Here is a 15439-nt window from a genome sequence, read left to right as displayed (position 1 = left end):
TTTGGTTACTCAGTGATATGTCTCTGGAACCACTCTGGCAAGCACTTACATGTAGTCACCAATGACTGCCAGTAGCATTGGTATGATTCAGAGGTACAGGCATAGGTCCTGTGGCCTGTAGCAGTCAGCTCCAAGCTCCTTGGCAAGCTAGTTTGCTTAGCTATGAACTCCCTGGAGCCTAAAACAATGTATTATTGAAATGCTGCTCTCTGCATCTAACCAGTTTTGAGCAGATGATTCAGCGGGAGCCAGTTCTATACCTATTCAACCTTTAAAACTCTTTATTTAAGCAAACCTATTACCATATTACAGCTTAACCACCTAAACCTTGTGATTCCCTACTAAGTACAGGTCTGGCTAAAACTTAAAAAATTAAGTTTGTAGTCTTCCTCTTATGGGTCTGTTCCTCCAACCTGTTTTTGTCTCAGTTTGTTTTTGTATTTTTTTATTATCCAACAGATAGCTGTAACCACAGGGAAGATCCATGGGAAATAATACTTCAGGACAAGTTCTTAGTGTTTTCCTTCTATCTGTAGCACATAGCAACCACAAGGGAAAGAAATAGTTGAAAAAAATTCCTGTTTTCATATAGAAACTAGCTTGCATTGAAGAATAAGCTATTGTTAAATGTTAAACTTTGAGTTAAATAGCAAGAAAATACTGGTCTGTAGGTGGTTCCTTGTAGACATCTGATTAAAAGAACCCCAACATACTGATGCTATAATCTAGCAGCAGGGTTAACTGCCCTTGCCTTTAAAAATTAACTGCCCCTTGCCTTTAAAAAGATAAGGCTGCTTTAGGCAATGAAGCAGCTGGCTGAGGGCTCTGTTTTGTGAGTGTGCTTTACAGCAGAAAGCAAGCCTCAGATGCGCTTAAGAACTATGCATCGTATGCATCCATATTTAACCAGAAGAAAGTTAAGGGTATTTTCTTTCCGAGGTAGTTTGAGTCAAAATACAGGGCCCCTGGTTTAGATGAGGAGGAGCACAGCAGTCCCCAAAATTTAGGTAAGACAGTGTCAAGAAAACAGGTGTAGTTTACCATTGCTCAGGTACTTCCTTTGTGATGTTCAAATGCATTGGAGTGTAACTTGAGTTGTAAAATCACACATTAGGAGGAACAGAATGCAAAGATAGGATGGGCTAAAAGGTAAGCGCAACTTTTAACCTGGGGCTGGTACTGTAATGCAGAAAACCAAGGACAATACCAAGGACAATACGCAATAGGGTAGAGGTAAACAAGCAATGACAGACACTTAAACTGACACACAAAAACCCTTTTAACATAATCTAGAAATCACCTAAGACATTTCCAGGTAAGCTTTGCCTACACACAGATATTTTGGAAATAAATATACAGAAAGGTGAAGAAACAGGGCAGACACCAAACATTCTGCTGCAAGATTAAGATTGGTAACAGCAGACATGCATGATATGGCTTGATCTTTTGCCACATGCACCTTTATCACACACACTCATTGATTACGTAAAAATACAGCTACTTTCTAGGCAAAAGGTACGCAACACAGCTGAAATACCAGCTTGCTTTAATGTCATGCCATTACCTTACTGAAAAGTAAGTTCAAACTCCAGCATAATAAAAAGTTGGGGGAATGAAAAAAACCTAGCCCCTAACTGTAAAACAATTGTTTTACAATGCTGAAGAAACAGCTGTGCTCTGAAATAGGTGTTTGGTGTCAAACCCAAGACAGGATCTCTACAGACAAAGGACTGACTGAATGTCATTTAGAAGAATGCTTGTCCTGGACACATTGACAGGGCATCTTTAACACCAGCAGAGAAATAAATACTGATCTTGGGTCAGGCTGGGGCAACATCACAACTGCAGCTGCTTGTTGCTGTAATAAGCCATTTAAAGACTATTATTTCAAGTCTTTAGCTTCAGAACAGCCCCTTGCAGGAAATCCTATCCTTAAGTCAGTCAGTCCTACAAAGTAAGCTTAGTGCAACACTGCTTTGTTACCAGGTTAAGACAACAAGGGCTTAGATTAACAGAGCTACAGCTCCTGGGTTTAAATGCTGTATTTAAATTCCATCCCAAAGATGATTTGAGTTGAAAGAGGTTGAGAATACCAAACAAAACATGAAGATGCAGAAGATTATCAAGAGAAGGATAGTAACATAAATGATGAAAGGCAATAGTAATAGAGCATAAGACTAACTTCAGGCACATTATTAGGGGAAAATTTATATCAACACATCATATACATCTATCAAGGGATCAGTTTTATGCTTGGCTTCCTCACAGGCCAATACATTAGTGCTGTTTTTCAGTAGGAAAAAGCAATATAGAATATGTTCTTACTCTTTTCTATGCCTTTGCAAATAGCCACATCTGGAAACTAGATAGTGGAGTAGACTGATCACTGCTCAGAACAACAGCTGCCTTAATGTTGAAAGTCATATTTACCATCATGTGTGTCTGTCTTACACTAGGAAGAAACGTTGATTACACAAGAGGTACATACATACATTATATCATGAGATGGTACTAAGCTGCAAGCATCCTTAAAGAACTCTCAAGTTAAGAATGCAAATGCTTCTCCTTAGAAACCAGTTCAAACAGCAAGCTATGAAGCTTTCTACGCAAATCAAACAATGACTGCAAGTTAAGAGCTCTTTAATTACAGAAAAATAGGTCTTTAATTTCATCTCAGATACCATTTCAGACAAGCATTTTCAGTATGACAGTCCATGCAAAACAAATGCATACACTATGTAAGTTAAGTTAAGAGCTCTCAGTGAAGTCACCATAACATAGAAAGGTGTACTTAAACAAAGCTTCCTATCCGGTTGAACTTCAGCAGCCATCATTGCACACAGTTAAGTAGCATTAAAAGGTTTGGTTTAAAAGAAGAGTTCATTTACATGTCTGGAGGGAAAGGCACTTAGTATTGCAGTTTCCAGAACATGATTTGTTTGTCTTCCCCTCCTGTAATAACACTGGTGCACTGTTCATTCATCCACATGGACATTACAGCACCTGGGGAAAAAAACCCCAAACAAAGAAGTAAATCCAAATGCAAATAGAAGTGGTACTTGAGGTGATGGAACACATCTTTTTAAGAGAGTTTAGGATCATCTGATCATTAGTTTGGATTACACTGACACCACATATGCTAAGAAGAATTTTAGTAGGCTTCTAGGTGGCTGCTCTTATTCACAATAATGATCTCATGCTGCATCACCTCAGATTACTTTGGTGCTAGAGGGACAATGTCAGTTGCAGTGTAGAATGCAGACAGCACACTGGCAAAAGGATTCATGGGGATAAGGAGAGGAGGTTTCTCTAGAAAGTGAGGTTTTTCAGTCTGCCATTTGGACTTCTCATATTAAAAGTGTATTCACATCTTCTAGCACATGCCTAGAAGCACACTTCTAAGGATTTGGAGTACAAGCTTATAGCTGGGAAGTTTGAAATAACTTTGTTTTGTAAAGGTAGCCTTAAAAACCAAACTGAATAAAACTGAGATAGTTTTTCTCCTTCACACATCCAGGTTGCTAATGTACTGAAGACTATACAGATGCATTTAAGCAGCCTATAAATCCCCACCCAAAACAATTCCTCCAGTGACCTTTAACTTGTTGTTAGACTCTAGTCTGGATGGACTTTGACAAAGTACATGGTGCAGTCTATACTACACTTTATTAGGGCTATGAGGTAGAAAAATGTTGACTCTCTGATGTGTGAATTAGAAAAATCCCAAGTCATTTACCTTTGGTCAGTCTTGGAAACAGCAATATCCCTCCATTGTTAAGTTTCCTGGGAGACTCACGTGGATCTACTTTTAGTTCTGGTGTTCCAGATAGCACTAACATCAAGCACAGCCCACTGACTGAGCAGATGAGTCTCAAACTTTTCAATACTAACAGCTAGAAAATGGGAATCTCCCATTCCATTTGAGAATAGGAATAGTTCAGGCATACCTCTATGTCCTTTGATTCTTTCAATAACTTTTCCTCCAAGAAGGTCCCAAATCAGTAATTCACCAGATTGACTTCCCGATAAGATGGTATTTCCATCCCATTTGAAGCACCTGCAAGTTAAGTCTGAAATCAGCTCACTTCAAGCTTTTGTATAATGAGATCTGAACATTTCCAAACTGACTAAGCCAAAAAGAATGGAAAATGGAGGTACAAAACTGAAGGAAACTCTACCCTTTAACACAGTCTTTCTGGAAAGGTTATTCCCAAATTATTTTAAAGGATCATGACCAAGCTTGCTTCCCTGACTGCTCTAGACCCAGCCAGTCCTTCCTCTAGCAGAAGGATGAAACGTATTCCCATAACAAACAGAAGAGGACCCAGTCAGCTGTACATGTGTATGGTGCCTAAGTGCTCTCATGAACCATGTCTTTCACTTCTGTCACTTTATGTTCCTGAAACAATCACTTGAAGCGCAAAACTTGAAAGTTCCTGCACAAAAAAAGCGCAGGAACTTTATGTTCCTGAAACAATCACTTGAAGTCCTTCCCTGAGGACTTTCAGGGAAATAACTGAAGAAAAAAAAAAATATATGTATACACACATGCCTATACATATATATATTTATGTATGCACACACACAAGAAACCAACAAGTGCACTCCATGTATGTCTGTACTCCGGTAACTGAGTAAGCATTCCATGTGTTTACCTGATAAACCATATAGAACTGTATGCATTTTGGTTTATGATAAAAAGTGATCACTCTTTAATTATAATAGCCAATCTTTTCTTAGATTATTGAAACAAAAAGGAAGCATTGCAAAAAAAAAAAAAAAAAGACCCACAAACCCAAACCACCAAAACAAAACCAAGATTATTAACAGCGATGATTCAAGTAAGAGAACTGTCTACTCGTTGGAAATTTCAGCTCAGCTGCTGGAAGAGCTGCTTAGCTGCAGCTCTCATCATCTTTTATGGAAGTTAAAGTTGTCATTGAAAAAAATGTGAGTTATTTACTTAGATACTTGTTTGGGTTTTGTCCCAGTTTGGAAAGCTTGGCCATGATGTAGACAACATGCTACAATGTCAGCCTTTGCACTTTAAAAAAGTAATTCAGGAAAACAAAGTTGCTGGTATTACTGCCCTTTCCATCCTGCTATCACCAACCATCAAGCATTTCTACAGTTAACTAGGTTGCCCATACAGCTTCATAATCTGTATGTTCTCAGAGTTACCTCTGTGGCTCATCAGCAGTTACTGAAGATATAAGCATTCCAGTTTGTACATCTATTACTTTAAAACAACAGTCCTCTCCTGCACTGAGTAGATGTCTGCTGTCTGTACAGAAGAAAAAAGCAAACAAAAGAAACTACAACAACAAAGCATGTTTAGTCATTTGGTTCTAACGCTTCTACCAAAGCAGTCTGAGATACATTACGTTGGATGTGACGTTACCTGACCTACTTATTTATAGATAGATAGATAGATAATGTACTCTAAATTCACTCTCCAAGCAAGCAATGATAAACAAAATTGCTTTAGAATCTAGACCACTGGTCTACAGTCTAGAATGGCCTTATATATACAATTAATAAAGTCTTTATAATGGAGATGAGCATCAAGCCAAAACATCTCACCACCCCCCTTAAAAGTAGTAACTCCAATAACAAGGGTATATGACATGAAATCAGGAATGAGATTCCCTTTGAAACTCCCAGTGCGTATTAAAAACTGAAATCCAACATACCAGGACTAAAAGCAGCATCAAACACAGTCCCAGAATGACATGGCAACTGGTGCAACACTGTTGCTGTAGTAACGTCCCAAACACTAATGGTACCCTCCTTGGTTCCAGATGCTAGTATAGTATTTGCAGCATTAAGGTCGATTGTATTTACCTAAGAAGTTAAACATCCCATGATTTTCCATTCCTTTCATGTGAGCTATCTTAAGAAAAGCCAGCCCATTATACATAAGATGATATTTTACTTACAAAAAGCTTTTACGTTTAATTCTGCAACATCTTTCAATGTTAATGTTCTGTACATCCTTAAATGTACAGTTACTAAAAATCCTGCCTATAAAAAGTAAAATAGGTCCCTTTGATGGTATTTTAAAATGCTTTTTCTTTGCAAAATCAGAAATGCAATTTGTCATTTCAGAGTACTTTTAGTACGCATACTCCACCTAAATGCAAGACTTTACCCTTAAGGGTAAAATTTCTTTACTTTTAAAGAACTTCCTAGTCATCAGTTGTTTATAATTCTCTTGGGTACAGTTTTTAAATGTTATCAGAACTGTGAAGCAGTAAATGTCTATGTTGTGACATGTTAAAAAACCGAACTATTAACAAAGTTTAAAACCGTAATTCTAAATATCCTACTAAAGTGACATTAAAGGCTATAAATAAGAGTGTGCAGTTACACATTTATGATTTAGCGCACACAATGTGTTTATATATTTACATTGAAATTCAGTAATATATTTTATAGCATGGTAAACAACTTAAGACAAATTCTTTTTCATTTGCTTGCCTTTGCCAAAGATACATTAAGAAGAAGCTGTAACAACAAAAATACTTGAACAACATTAGTCTGCTTTCAAAAACAAAGCAGCTAACAAAAAACCTTCCAGTCCCTCCCAGAACTTCACGCATACAAGCTGAGCAAGACAAATTAAGAAACCTCTGTTTATACTGTTGCTTCAGTCCCCAGGAGTGGACCTTTCAACTGGGGAAGCAGGGGACATCGGTGCAGGACACATCTCAGACAAAAAAACAAAATGAAACAAAAAGCCCCTACACACACACTTCTCAGAACACCACAACACACTCAGCCCCCTGACCCAATCCTTGTGCTTTGCCACTAGATCTTGACTTTGATTTCAGTGAGCAATTTATCTTCATATTCTGAGATACTGTATCTCTATCCACATACTTACACTAACATCGTGTTCTAACTCTGCAAGCAGTTCAAAGTGGTGTTTTTTATTGCTCAAGGTCGCTCCAGGAACACAGTGCCACACCTACAACACAGATATTTAAGTTATATTTAACTCTGAATGAGTTTCTTCCATACTGAACTCTCACATTACGAGGAGGGCTGCTTGTGCTACCTGTGGGCGTCCCCTACATGGCAGATTACAGGAACAACAAATGGCACCTGGACTCGTTTACCCTAAGTAGAGCTACATATTAAACATGACTATGCTGATCCCAGATAACTTACAGAAGCCTACCTAAATACAGGTATTATCACTGCACTGAATGTATATTTACCAAAAAGCCACACACAGGAGGCTTTGTGAAATTCTTTCCTGTCTCTAACTTCCAAGTTATCTTTCCACGTAACTGTAGGCATGCTCTTTAGATTAGCAAGTTCCTGGTCCACTTAGCTGAAGAAGTGGACAAGCACAAGCTACAAAACTATGAAACAAACATTTTAGAAGACTATTCCACTCAGCAAACAGAATCACCTGTCAAGGTCACAGAAGATTCCAGGTCCTCCAACAAATAAGAGTTTGCCTCCAAACCCCCTACATTTAGAGTAAGTTAGAATGAATGAAATTTATTTAAAGGAACACTTCAGCTTTGAAACAGAGTTGAGATAAAGCTAAATGAAGAAGATATTCCAGAAATAAACCTTCTGTGATGCTAGCAAAGTTATTGTTCTAGTACAACAGGTACATCCACTTCAAAGCATCTGGCTGTGTGAACATTAAAAAGTGCTAGCTTTAGATAGTTATTGCAGTATAACAAACCCATATACAAACCTTCACAGCAGAGTCCCAAGATGCAGAATATAAACGCCCATCACGCCAACAGATCTTACTGACTGCATCATCATGTCCCATTAAGATGTCTTGCTGTCTTCCAAATGCAACTGAATAAAAATATCTAACAGGAAAAGGTTATAAAAGCATTGCATCTTCAGAAAAAACTTATAAATGAAAGGAACTTTGCTTCTACAGTTTCTAACAGAAATCTACTGAAAAAAAGTATAAATATAGACACTAACAATGAATTTCTGTATCATTATCTCAAAACATAAACGTAACAACCAAGGAACTCAATGTAATTCAATAAGGTTAACAGAAGTAAATACACACATATGATTGTCCCATGAAGAACTTATGACAGTGGTATCTCCTGGTAAGATTAGACAAGATGACAAAGCCTGTAAGAAAAAGAAAAAGATAGTAGTGTTCACATTTCTTACCCCAAATCAAACAGAAGTACATTAACAGGCTTTTGGAGAACAAGAAGCATTTTAATCTTCTATACACACAACATACAGGTGTATGAACACTAATCATGAAAAACCTTATAGGTTGGACACTGAACAGCAAGAATACTCAGTCCCTGATAAATATAAAGGTAGTACTGAAGTTCAAAAACACATGCAGAACTGATGAATCTCCTTTTTCAAAACACTGGTATTTCAAGGACATGGTATGTAATTCCTGACTCAGGAGAAACTGGGTCAGATCTTCATCTGGTAAGCTACTGTCAATTCTAGATGCAAACAGCTAAGAGAAACTAAAAATGAAGGTTTCCTTTGATGTTTGTTCTCCATGACAGTTACTTATCAGCTCAGCTCTTTCAAAAAAAAAAAAAAAAGCACCTAACTATTTAATTCCTACTATTCTCAGCAAGAAACATTCTTTACCAACAGCTGCTCAGCTACATTATTATCACTGAAAGCAGCAAGGGAAAAAAAAAAAGTCAGGCCAATGCTTCTACTGTATCATTACTGGTGATGTTTTAGATCTGTTCTAAAAAACAGTAAGCTGCTGGACTGTAAAGCGACTACTGCTTCTAGCATCGCTGCAACAGATCAGCACTAAAACTACAGAGAGAAGAATTAAAAAAAAAAAATATACAAGGCCTCCTCATGAAAAACTGACTTCAGGCCTAGGAATCAAAGAGCTTCCTTTTTAGAGTGCCAAGAAGCAGCATTCCTAAGTTTGCCTTGGCTAAAGCATTAGGAATTGCTATATGTAGATTCACCTGCTAGCATGTGCCATGGCAGACCATAGGGTCTTGATCCTGCAACTTACTTTGGGACCTGTTAGAGCATCCTATGGCTTCTGTCTGGGCAATTTGCCTTTTTTTGTACCCTTATCTCTAGGATGCACAAGAGGGCTGATATATCGTAGTGTCTTGCCTCAATAAAGGACTCGGGACATGAAAACTGGGAGTGAATCTCTATGACCCAGGTCTGGCCACAGTGCTCAAGCACAGAAAATCAAATATAAAAATCTCTTTCCAAGTTCTGTTTTAGAAGCAGGGGAAAAGTGTTGTTCAGTGGTTGTTGAGATCACTGCTCATTGAGGAAGGATGCCTCAAATCCACCCAGCAGAGATTCCATTGAGTTTGGTTTTTCTCTGCTGGCTGACTCATAGCCTTCAAACACTTGGGAGCAGTAAGGCAATACTGGATCTGAGCACATGGGTGGAATTTAAGCTTTGTGATTCTGGTACCAAATAGTAGTTAAGGTTGTTCAGCAAGACTCCTCTGCTCATGCCAGACTATTTTCATCAGCCACAGGCCCTTTCCTGGCAACTCAGAACAGAGCTAGCACAGACTAAAGTGCAACCATTTAATGCTTCCTTCTCATGTTTGCAGAATGCACTGTCTCCCTGGAGGCCTGACAGAGTCTCAATTCACTCTGCTAAATTATTCACACACAATACAATTGAGTGGGCAGGGGAAGAAAAAAGGCATTGATGTATGCTAAGGGCCATTTCTCTGAGTGGCTTTCAGAAGATCCCCAATGATCTCATTTTCATCTTGACAGGAACTTACCATGTTTGAAAAGGACACACTTCTCTGGATTGTTTTTGATTCTTTGGAAAACATCTTCAAAGTTGAATCTGGGGATAATGGACAAAATAGAAGATAAAAGGAGTGTTTTACGTTACAGAAGCTAGTAATTTTGCTTCTGTTTGAATATTCAAGTACCTTACTATGAAAAGCAGGTATAGGTTTCTCATAGTCTTTGGGAAACTCTTTACAATGCTTGTGGAACTAGACTGTTTTGCACCAGTTCCAGATGGACTCCCTCATGCCCATCAAACTCTAAGAGAACTCTGGTATCTAAAGGGAGATATTACTACCTTCCCAAGCCTAGATGTAGATAATATTGAAATACTTGAGTCAAAGTGATCTAAAATGTAACAAATTCATGTACTTAAGTTATTTATTTACTTGAAATATATATTTAACTTAATTTCTATAATAGGTGACTTGCAAAAGTGACACTCCAAAGCCAAACAGAAGTAGCCTTCACATAAAACAACTGAAATGCCCTCCAACAGTACGAACTGAGCATGAAGTAAAACCAAGAATCTTGCATTTGGCAGAAGATTAGGGCTGCTCCTTTCATGACCATTAAAAAAACAAAACTCGGTGATTCCAGAAATATCCCATTTATTATTATCTTCATTTTGCTCTCAGTGAAGATATTCATGGGATTCAATCTTAACTACATTTCAGAGTTTCATGCTATTTTGTTCACAAAACATTAACCTGCATTACACTGTAGGTTATAGTAAATACCTCTGCGATAATACTTACCCTGGGATGTAGTGAAAACTGAAGACCCATTGCAAGTCACGGCTATTCCAGTAATTGCCCTGTTTAATACAAGTAAGCTTATGGGTGATTTCATAGGTTTTGAAACTTAACCACTATACTGTAAATTGACTACAGTTGAAATTTGTTATTTGATCTCTGTAAGAGCTAAGACATTCAAGGAGATTAAAAGCACTACACTGGTGTGTTATACGCCTAGAGACAAAAATATACCTTGATATAATACGTGAAACACCAGTACAGGTTTCCCATATTGTTCTGCAAGAACTTCATCCTCATCAGAAAGGACATGCCCATGTGAGAGGATAGTTTCACATTCAGTCTTTCCAATTTGGGATTAGCTACAAAAAGAGTCAGGAACCTGCCTACAAGCAGATACTGAATACCTCAGGTGTCAGGAATCAGAACTTGCATGTCTTTTGTTCTCAAATATGACATTGGCAAAGTCACTATAATCTAGAAATTTAGACATATAGCTTATGTCAGGGAGTTAGTTGTTAGGAAGCACAGAGCATTCTGCACAGCCAAAATTCTGTTACACAGACCTGCTTCTATTATTTTTCTCAGCAGTCTTCAAGAAAAAAGAAAAAAGAATCAGAAGCTGAAACTCAAGTCTGTTTTCAGGATCAGGATTTCCCTAACCCTAACAATCTGGTAACAGAGGCTCTTTCTCACTGCAACTATTACCTTGTTTTCTGGACAAGAGAATGTTTCTTTCCTAGATTGGGTTGCAGTCACCAAGAAAGTACTTGCACTCAAGGTAGTAAGAAATCCTTATACTAGTCAAGCCACCAAGAGAAAGGATGGGGCCAAATGAAAACCTGTTCTTTAAAATATAGCTGCTGTTGTTCATTGTTAGGTATTTTCCAAGTTCACCTGAAGTGCTCCTGCTGACTTATAGCTCCTTAGGAATCCATCAGAACAGTAGTCTGGTACCTGGAGTAACTGAAAACCTATAGCTGGAGACTTGGAAAACTGCTCATACAGCAGCAGCTCAAGGTGTACAGTAGTTGAACTTCGGTGGTTTAACCTTTCAAGTCAAATCAAAGAAGTTAGGTCCTCCTGGGGTTACAAATAAATAAATGGAAGTCTTTATCTGGCTGCTGCTATCACAGTTTTAGAGAAGGGTAATCAATATCTGCTTCAGGTACTAAAATGATAATGAACTTAGCTCTAGATCTGTATAAGGAACAAAAGAAAAAAAACCCCAACAAGTTGACAAATACCTTTTCTGGATTAATAACCCATCGCACACTCAAACTTATCTTGTGTCATCAAATCAATAAGCTGTGTCACAAAGAAAAGTATTTACTTTAAACTCTAACCCATCATTCAGGCTGACACAAGATACTGCTCCCCCAATTAAATGGAACAATTTTGACTGTGAAAAGAAAATGGTACCTACTCTTTGTGAATTTTATATTGCTCATCTAATTTGAGTTTGGCAATATTGTTCCAAGCAAGTGTTATACTTTCTTCTGTCAAATCTTCAAATGATTCTTCATTTGGAGAAACTGCAATAAAATGCCACAATAAAGTTTCATCACAAATAGAAAATAAAAAGATAGATTTCAAGTAAATAGGTAGCTGAAGCTGCAAACAAAAATGTGGAAGTACAGAAATCATGCAGAGCTCCAGCAATAAGAATTTTTGGCTAATGCAGAGAGTGACAAGATAAATAATTTTTTTCCAAGCCTCTTCCTGAATGCATGGCCTTACACAGTCAAAAATTGTATTTTTTTCCCAAAACCAGAGCTTTTGAACTGGACATTTTACAGACTACATTTCCAAAATGGAAAAAAAAAAATACAAAACAACAAAACCAAAAACTTTTCCGCAGAGATGTTTTCGTATTCCATGGAGATGTCAAGAGCTTTTCAAATGGAAAAGTACCAGGAAAACCATCTACTGCTACAATACACCATGTGGTTTTATTATTATATTGCATTCTGTTAGAAATACCACCATTTCATTTCACGGCAGTGTAGCAAAAGTTAAGGGATTAAAAAAATGCAACAAAATTGAGACAAGTAGATGTCAATTACTATAAAAAGGCTAAACCCAACAGGAACTCTTGATGTGCGAGTTAATGACTTAGGCAGCATGCCACTGTATCTGTTTAACACACATGAACATTATTATCACCATATACAACTTTCAAAGCCACTCTTGCCATTTGGATGCTATAAGTTGCCTTGCTAAATAGCACCCATCTTCACTGCTCTGCTTAAAAATGAAAGCCATCAAAGGTAAGTGAATTGAAGACAACCGAGAAAAAAACCTCTCCATATGATACTTAGGCTGAAGATTCAGTCCAATTTACAGTAGACCACTATACATATAATGAGGACCATAGCATCTTAGTTTCAGAAAAATTGTCTAAGTTCCACATTGAACAGGAGCCTGTGATGGCATTACATATCCTTTTCTTGAAGAAAGTTTCAGTCAACATCGTCCCTACAGTAAGTAGGGAAAACAAAATAATTTCTTTACAGATTTTCATTCAAGTCACAGCAAAGTAAAAAGTTCGGATGCTTAATTTAAGTTCTTAGGGTTTATTTAGACCAAGCTAATCAGTCACCCCAAAGACATCCCTGTTCAAAAATGAACAAATCTTCAGATCATTTAGAATGCCTGCCAATAATAGTCATTGAAACTGCTGTCATATCAGCTTGATTTTGAAGTGTCATGAAAGGCCAGGGATGATAGCCCTCCCACAGCTTGCAAAAGCAGAGGTTGAACAGTCCCAGAGGAGATCACTGGAACAAAAGGCAAAAATGCAGGACAATGCCTGTACTTTCAAATCTGAAACGGGTTTTGTCAGTTTTTCTTTAACAGTTAGTTCATGGATTTATTTTGAGTTGGCTTACAGGAAAAGTGGCCAAGAGAGTCATATAATGAGATCCTGTGGGAGAAAGATATGAACTTCTCAAAATTACAAACCCATTACATCGTCAGTTTATCTGTTATACATTTACCTGGAGACTCAGTTATGGAAACACTGTGACTAGATGTTCGAGACAAACTTTTCAACTTTGGTATTATCCTTTGGGGATGAGGAACTGTAAACAACTGCTTTGGCGTCTGTCCAAACTCCAAGATTTGTGTCAGCAGAGCTACTTTTTCATTGGGGTCCATAATACTTAACAAAAACAAGATATTTAATTAAGCCAAGTAGGCGAATACTTTTTTTTCTTCCCCTCCCCTGAAAGCATGGGCCTGCATGTGCAGTTACTACAGCACTATAGGCCATCACAAATTCTTACAGAACTGATTTACCATAGATGTGATGGGCAGTCATATGGCAGCTTCATAATTTTGTTTATGTACGATGACAGTATGCTTGTCAATTAAAAAAAAAAAAAAGCAATTTCATGAAAGCCAGACTGAAAAAATGTTCAAGTAACAATCTTTCAATGCATGCTAAAAATGACAACCTGATACTGGTTCTCTGCATATTCGGGAGTATAAAATGGAAGAGCTACATCATTCACATACAGAGCACTTTGACAGCCAGCAGAGAACCTGGAGGGATACTGAGAAATTTAGCTAACTGCTTTAACAAAAACATCCTGATTCTTGTTAATTACCTGTTTAAATCTACTCCTCCTTCATAAGTTAATGGGTGAAACACTGGAGGGGGAAAAACAAAATATTATTTGTACAATGTAGATATACAAGGCTCATTTTCTTTGTCTTGCATACATACTATAAAAAAAAAAAAAGGTTGTATTTTTTACTCAGCCTGGTTATAATTAAGCAACTAAGCTATTTCAGCAGGCTATAGAGTTTGAGAACTTGTGTTGTACTCCTGGGTTTCTTACTTTGAAAAAAGTTTGGGATTTCTAAGAGACTCAGAGAAAGTTTCAAATGAAATCAGTCCTTTCATAAGGGAAGGATGACTTATATAAGCTTCATTAAATACCCCTCCCCCACAATAAAGAAAGAAAAAAAATAAAAGCACAATTGTATAATCAGGCATTAGAGATATGCTGTTATTTACCATTCCTGCCTAGTTTTTCTTTTTCTGCTATTTCTATAAAGTGTATAGTTACCATTGTGAGCTGCAACTGCTTCACTTCCTCTCTGCTTGCAGCCAAATATTATGTCAATCCATTCATGAAGATGTTCAGATACATACTGACTTTCTAAAGCCTCTTGGCTCTTCTGAAGAAAGTCATCAGGACCTGGCAAGAGAAAGGTTAATTAAAGAATATATCCCATTCAGTATTGGCATCCATCTCTCTTCCTCTTTCTTCAAAAAGCAACCAAACAAAAATCCCACACCAAACCTCAAATTTGCTGTAAAAATTAAATGCAATTATTAATTATGTCAGTGTTTTAAAGCAAAAATTCCTTCAGAAGAAAATAGAACGGGCATTTTTGAGACAAGAACCACTATCCCAGGAATCTAGATAATCTTCAATTAAATCATAATACAAGAAGTTTGACTATTATTACCTGATGCCCAAGGGGGAAGCTCTACATCTTCAACCATCTTTCCACCCTGCCTTTTTCCTAAGTCCAATTTCAAACTGTTTACTAGAAAACTAGAATCACTTTCATAAAATTCTGGAATCAACTAGAAGAAAAGGGGAAAAAAAAATTAAAAAAGAAGTTTGGAGATTAGCTTAGCTTTGCCTACAAGGCAATTATAGTGGTATAAATATTTTTAGCACATAATGTGTGACACAAGAATCCACAGTATCTAAGGATATCTTCAGAACATTAATGGCATAGCTACCTTCTCATTCTTAAGACATCAGGTAAGAGTCAAGATAAAAATCTAGAATTAAACTAGAATGATGACAAAAATTTCAGAGGTTAAGTCACTTATTTAAAGACCACCATAGTTAATCAACCTTAATTCACAGAATCACAGGATCACAGAATCACTA

The 15439-nt window shown here is 37.3% G+C and overlaps 1 protein-coding gene across 1 annotated transcript; it reads right to left on the bottom strand.

The window, feature by feature from the left end:
- Positions 1–2654: 2654 nt before the first annotated feature.
- Positions 2655–15123, bottom strand: NSMAF (neutral sphingomyelinase (N-SMase) activation associated factor; the record flags this gene model as incomplete). The annotated part of the gene is made up of 14 exons (XM_010290829.1): positions 2655–3003; positions 3948–4057; positions 5182–5284; positions 5694–5844; positions 6887–6970; positions 7718–7841; positions 8054–8121; positions 9753–9820; positions 10524–10582; positions 11947–12055; positions 13520–13683; positions 14132–14174; positions 14597–14728; positions 15003–15123. Coding segments are annotated over 14 exons (1431 nt in total), but the record flags the coding sequence as incomplete, so codon positions are not given.
- Positions 15124–15439: the final 316 nt, after the last annotated feature.

This window comes from Phaethon lepturus, unplaced genomic scaffold (assembly GCF_000687285.1).
Source record: "Phaethon lepturus isolate BGI_N335 unplaced genomic scaffold, ASM68728v1 scaffold10687, whole genome shotgun sequence".
Classification (NCBI taxonomy): Eukaryota; Metazoa; Chordata; class Aves; order Phaethontiformes; family Phaethontidae; genus Phaethon; species Phaethon lepturus.
The sequence above is the reverse complement of the archived record's forward strand: the minus strand, read 5'-3'. Positions and strand labels throughout refer to the sequence as shown.